This window comes from Rutidosis leptorrhynchoides, chromosome 10, assembly GCF_046630445.1.
Source record: "Rutidosis leptorrhynchoides isolate AG116_Rl617_1_P2 chromosome 10, CSIRO_AGI_Rlap_v1, whole genome shotgun sequence".
Taxonomy (NCBI): domain Eukaryota; kingdom Viridiplantae; phylum Streptophyta; class Magnoliopsida; order Asterales; family Asteraceae; genus Rutidosis; species Rutidosis leptorrhynchoides.
In genome coordinates, this window is record NC_092342.1 from 239,906,415 (window position 1) to 239,911,900 (window position 5,486).

Here is a 5,486-nt window from a genome sequence, read left to right on the forward strand (position 1 = left end):
GAAAGGTAAGTTAAAGAAAAAGTGCGGGAAAGATGGTGCTCTTTGTTTGCAGGATGGTAGTGATGATAACGAAGTGGGTCTCGAGATTCAAAGGAAGTCCAAAGATACACAAGATGACGGGACGGTTAAGTGGAAATATATAGGCAAGGCGTCGGGATGTGAAGGAGGTTTTATCGATGAATTTAGGAACGGTGGCTTGAACTCTCAATTGCCGGGAAGCTCCATTGGTGAAGAAATCGGAATCGAGTCTACCTTTACTTTCAAAGCTAATGAGAATGGTGGAGTTAACAACAACAATGGTGTTTGATTGGTTTGGTTTTTGATATGTTTAAAAGGTCGGTTCTTATTTGTTGTGTAGGGATTGGTTCTTCAATATGTTTGTCTTCTTGCTTGTTAGGGCGTATGTGAGGCTCGATTTTAGTTAGCGTTAGGGCGATTTCCTTGTAGATCCTTGTTTTCTGTTTTCGAGCCTCGGTTGTGATTCTCTTTTGTATTCTTGATTTTCTTGTCTCTTTCCGAGATTAAGTTTATTTATAAAGTCGTTTTTTGCCAAAAAAAATATATATATATATATATATATATATATATATATATATATATATATATATATATATATATATATATATATATATATATATATGTCTACATGACAAACTATGCTGCTTTACTTTTGCATTGCTTGGTTAAGGAGGCTTTTAAGGACACTAATCATTACATTACCCTCCGCGTTAATTTTATTTATTTTTTTTTTTATTTTTTTTTTTTTTAGCAGGCAGCTAGGGAGAAGGCTAAGGTTTTTGTTCTTGAACGGATCAATGCTGCAATACAGAAGGTTGAATAGGAAAAACACAAGTAAAAGCTGCTCGTGAAAGTATGAAGTTTCAGTAATAACTCCAAATTTTAGTTCAATTCTATTTCGCTTGCTTAACATTTGACTTTCATACTCGAAACCTTATAAACCCTATTATCTAAACCCTAATATCTAAATCCTAAACCCTAAATTTCTAAACCCTATTATCTAAACCCTAATATCTAAACCCTAATATCTAAAACCTCAAAATACGCTCGAAAAACACGATAATTGTTATATATTAATTCTTCGAGCATTTTCCCGCCAAAATAAAAACATTTATCACAAAGTGTCTTTATTAAATGTTAATATTTTCATCCAATCTATAATGTTCGTGAACAAAGTTTTTTCAAAAAACGAAAAGAAAAAAAAAATTGCTTCCACCGCTTTACCCGATTGATTACTTTCCCCTTGATCCTACCACCATGCTTATATACATATTTGCCATTTAATTATGATGGTATCACAAAGCTATACTTTTCATTTGTCTCTTTTTGCCAAATAAATTTGTATAATGTTATTTTTTGATAGAATGTAGAAAAAATGACAATGGTTGCACACTAAATGGCTTGAATTGGTATGTCTGATGTTACATATAGGAATTTATTGTTATATAAACATGACTATTGCAGCATTGATGAATTGAACAAGTAAGTCGTCATGTGCCACGCAATCATCCTTGAATATGTTCTCAATTCCATTCCATTCACACTTGACCATTATGAGACAACGTCTATAGGCAATGCAGATTCGTATACCCTTTCTTGTGCCTTCTTAGCCTGATCCACAATGCAATGTGTAGTCAATTTCAAAAGTCAAATATTGGTTAAAAACCGCTTAATTATGGAGTGACTTTATTTGACTTTATGGAGTAATTTTAGTTGACTTTACAAGCATAAGTTTTCTTCTCTTTCCTCTAAACCATACAATTAAGGAAAAAAGAAAACTTTTTTTGGAATAAAAAAAACATCCTCTAGTACTCTAAAACCAAATAAAGGAAATAACCCATGAGTTTATATGCAAACATTATTCTTTCAAATTTGGAAGTGAGACATGGATTACTATTTGAACCAAGTTTTGACTTTTTGAACGATGACCCTGCACAACTTTGACATTAGAACCCGCCCAATCTCAAGACACTGTGAAATGCTCTAACACTTCAAATGTTATGTAGTCATACTATAGATTTGTATTGTTACCTCAGCATCCCAGTTTGTACGTATCGTAATTGTCAACAATGAGGCGACTTGGACGAACAATGCACCAATAATGCCAAACCATAATCCCTGAAAATTAATCCTCTAATGTTAGTAAATGCAAATACAGACAGCCTTTCAAAAAAAAAAAAAAAAAAGAAAAAAAAAAAAAAATACAGACATATTTGGTAATAGCTTCTGGTAGTGTAAAATAATGTACCTTTCCTCCAACGTGCAATACAAAAGCTAGTACGACGGCGAAAGGGATGCCCACAAGATAGTAAGAACCAAGATTTATGTATGCCCCAATCTCCTGCCAACCACATCCTCTTACAGAACCTACAATAACACACACACACACACACACAAAAATAATCAATGCATATGTAGTGGGCTAGTGGCGGATTTAGGAATTTGTATTGTTGGGGGAAAGAACTTTAAAGTCTAAACAAACAAAAAAGTTGCAATTTTTCGATGATTGTGCGAATTATGTCCATTTTCGAGATATTAATAAGTCAATCGGACACTAGCTAGTTTCTTTAATGTAGCTATTTGAATGGTAGTATAAAAGCCAACTGTCACATTATTGGTAATATTGGTAACTAAATTAAATTTTGGTTTGAAATTGAACCTGACAGAACACATTGGAGACCATCCATGAAATTTGATATCGCGAGAATTGGCAACATAGTTGCTACATATTGAACAACTTCCAACTCGTTACTATAAGCATATCCCCAAACATTACGAAACAATATTAAAACTGACCCCACCAAAACTCCAACAATGATTGCAACAACTAACACTACAATGACAGACAATCGTGCAGTTTGTGGATGTCCAGCTCCCAGCTCATTTGAGACCCGTGTACTGCACATATTATCAGAAAAAATGTATAACATTAACCTTTTTTATATTTAAAAAAAAAACGTGTTTATTCATCTATGCATACCTGACAGCTCCACTTAGTCCAAAAGGGATCATCCACATAACTGCTGCGGTATTAAGGCTGGCCAAAACAAGTTAAACAATTCCTTAAATTTGTTTAAATGAAAGAAACATAACAGATTGATTTATATGTTAAGATTGTTGTTACATTTTGTTGTATCAAATAATAAACCTGGATCCACTTTAATTACCATATCGAAAGCACGGACGTCTCCAACTTGGGATTTGGAAGGAGCCCAGAAAGCAGAACAATCATTTCAAATGACCACATCTCCAAACTGCACAATAATAAAATATAAACGTAAGTTCTTCTTCGTAGTTAAAATAAATGAATAACCAATGAGCTAATAGCTCCGGACCACCCACTGCCCCAGAAGCTGGGCCGCCATATGGAAGTCTTTGCCAAAATGGACGCAGGTTTGGGTCCCACTTTTGGCAAAGATTTACAACCCTCGGATGATACTTGATCGTGCCACATGAACACATGAAGGTATTCGGTGGAGGTATATTACAAGCATCCGACTCTAACAGGGAATGTTTGGTAAGGAAATACAGGATTTGGGTGTTCGTGCCGATTTAGACCTTTTGCCAATTATAAATACGTAAATAAACACAAATGAGAAATCTTACCATACCATAACAGCTGACGGTATCGCTAGCTTAATAAAAGGAATAATAGCATGAAAAGCTTCTTTAGAGAACCCGGTCCAAGTTTTAGCACAAGATGATGAAAACTTGACATAAAGTGCTAATAAAATAACATTATTCCAATACGAAATCGAGTTAGCCAATGCAGCCCCTTTACTTCCAAGGCCAGACTTGAACACCAAAAGCCAACAAAGAAGAACATGAATCAAAGTAGCAATCCCTGAACTAACCATCATTGGGAACACTATGTTTTGTGTTTGCAGGAATCTAACAAGGCATTGAAGGAGCCCGTAAGCAAAAAGGCTAGGAAGCATGAACCGAGCGTACTGACCTGCCTCTTCGGCTATTTCATGGTCTTGACCGAAAGCTTTAAGGATCGAACTGGTGTTGACCCAAATAAGTGCTAGAGGTATGCTAACAACCATAAGGATCAACATTGCTCTCTGCATATATATTCCTAACATATGGTACTGTTTTGCACCGTATGATTGACCGCATAGTGTATCCAAAGCACTTGCCATACCCATCTATAAAAGACACCCAAATTATATAAATAAAATTGTTGAAATTGCCACTTAATTTTTGTTTTTGTACGGATTATTTGATTATTGTAACTTCTAGTAGTAATAATCAGGTTATTAAGCTTGGTCAAATAAGATTATGCTAAGGAACACATTATTAGGATTCAGTGTCTATAGTCCTCTAACTCTGTCTGTTCTTCTGTTGACCAAAAATTTTATGGGTAATTTGACCTATTGAGTTCATATAGAACACGGGTCTTGATATTCTTACATGAGGGCCTCAGATTCAAAACTCACCAGAAGCATATCTTGGGGCGGCTAGGAAGGGTCGGAAACGATGACAGGATAATTCAGTTGAGCCGCGTACATCTAAGTAAAAATACTCTTTCCGGTAGCATGAAGAGGAAAAGTTATCTCTTTACCTTTTAATATACTACTTCGTATGTACATCACACAAATTATCTTATTCATAATTATGTAGTGCTTCATCACACAATAACTATCGAAAATGTACATTTAAACAAGGTAGCTTTTGTGATAGAAATTGAACGGAAAAACAAAAGTATTTAATTAGTACTTACAAATAAACTGAAACCAGTGACAGTAGCAAATGAGGTAGCCATTGAAGCACCAGAAAGAGATAATTCTCCAAGATGGCCAACAAACATGACTGATATGAGTTGAAGTGAATATTGAAGAAGTGAGACACATATGAGAGGTCCTGCTAGCCATAACTGCTTCTTAATTTCTTCAACCACCTTACTGTTACTACTACTCTCATATCCATCTTCATGTTTTGATGATATACTAGTTACTAAAGGCACCTTTATATAATTCTCTTCTTCTCTACCCATTTCCCTTGACAAATCACTAGAAATGAGATGATTAAGTGATGTTTGTGTGTTTGTATATATATATATATATATATATATATATATATATATATGAGGTGTGTGTGTGTGTGTTTTTTTAGTGGGTAAGTTTAATATTGAGATAAGGGAGTTGATACACACTATATAGTTATCATAGGGTTGAGGTTGACCGCTCAAGTGATTTAATCACTTAAACTTAATTTAAACTTGAAAATATGACCACTTGAAATCATAAAAACAATTAAACCTTACTCAGAACCTCGGTACATACCTTATTGTGATATTAACAAATTTCTTTTTTTAATAGCAGTTTGGAATAACCCAGAGGAGACTAAACCACCCACATCACCATCTCACGCAGTTGCATAACCCGCTCTCAACTGCTGCATTGGAGGAAACTCTGACCAATTCGAGGGCATGGCCGGTAAAACCCTCTACCTGCAACGCAATG

The 5,486-nt window shown here is 34.9% G+C and overlaps 1 protein-coding gene across 1 annotated transcript; it reads right to left on the reverse strand.

Annotated features, from left to right (window-relative positions):
* Positions 1-1,392: 1,392 nt before the first annotated feature.
* LOC139871581 (protein DETOXIFICATION 16-like) lies at positions 1,393-5,066 on the reverse strand. The gene is made up of 8 exons (XM_071859282.1): positions 4,745-5,066; positions 3,625-4,169; positions 3,186-3,272; positions 2,999-3,055; positions 2,678-2,916; positions 2,267-2,385; positions 2,050-2,136; positions 1,393-1,629 (listed from the first exon to the last, which is right to left on the reverse strand). Exons 1-8 carry the CDS (start codon positions 5,015-5,017, stop codon positions 1,570-1,572), a joined length of 1,467 nt encoding a protein of 488 aa, XP_071715383.1. The 5' UTR covers positions 5,018-5,066; the 3' UTR covers positions 1,393-1,569.
* Between the last annotated feature and the right edge of the window lie 420 nt (positions 5,067-5,486).

Coding starts and splice junctions, on each gene's coding strand:
- LOC139871581 (XM_071859282.1), bottom strand. CDS start 5,017: ATGGGTAGAGAAGAAGAGAATTATATAAAGGTGCCTTTAGTAACTAGT. Junction 4,170..4,744: donor TCACTGGTTTCAGTTTATTT/GTAAGTACTAAT, acceptor TGTCTTTTATAG/ATGGGTATGGCAAGTGCTTT. Junction 2,137..2,266: donor TATTGCACGTTGGAGGAAAG/GTACATTATTTT, acceptor ATTAATTTTCAG/GGATTATGGTTTGGCATTAT.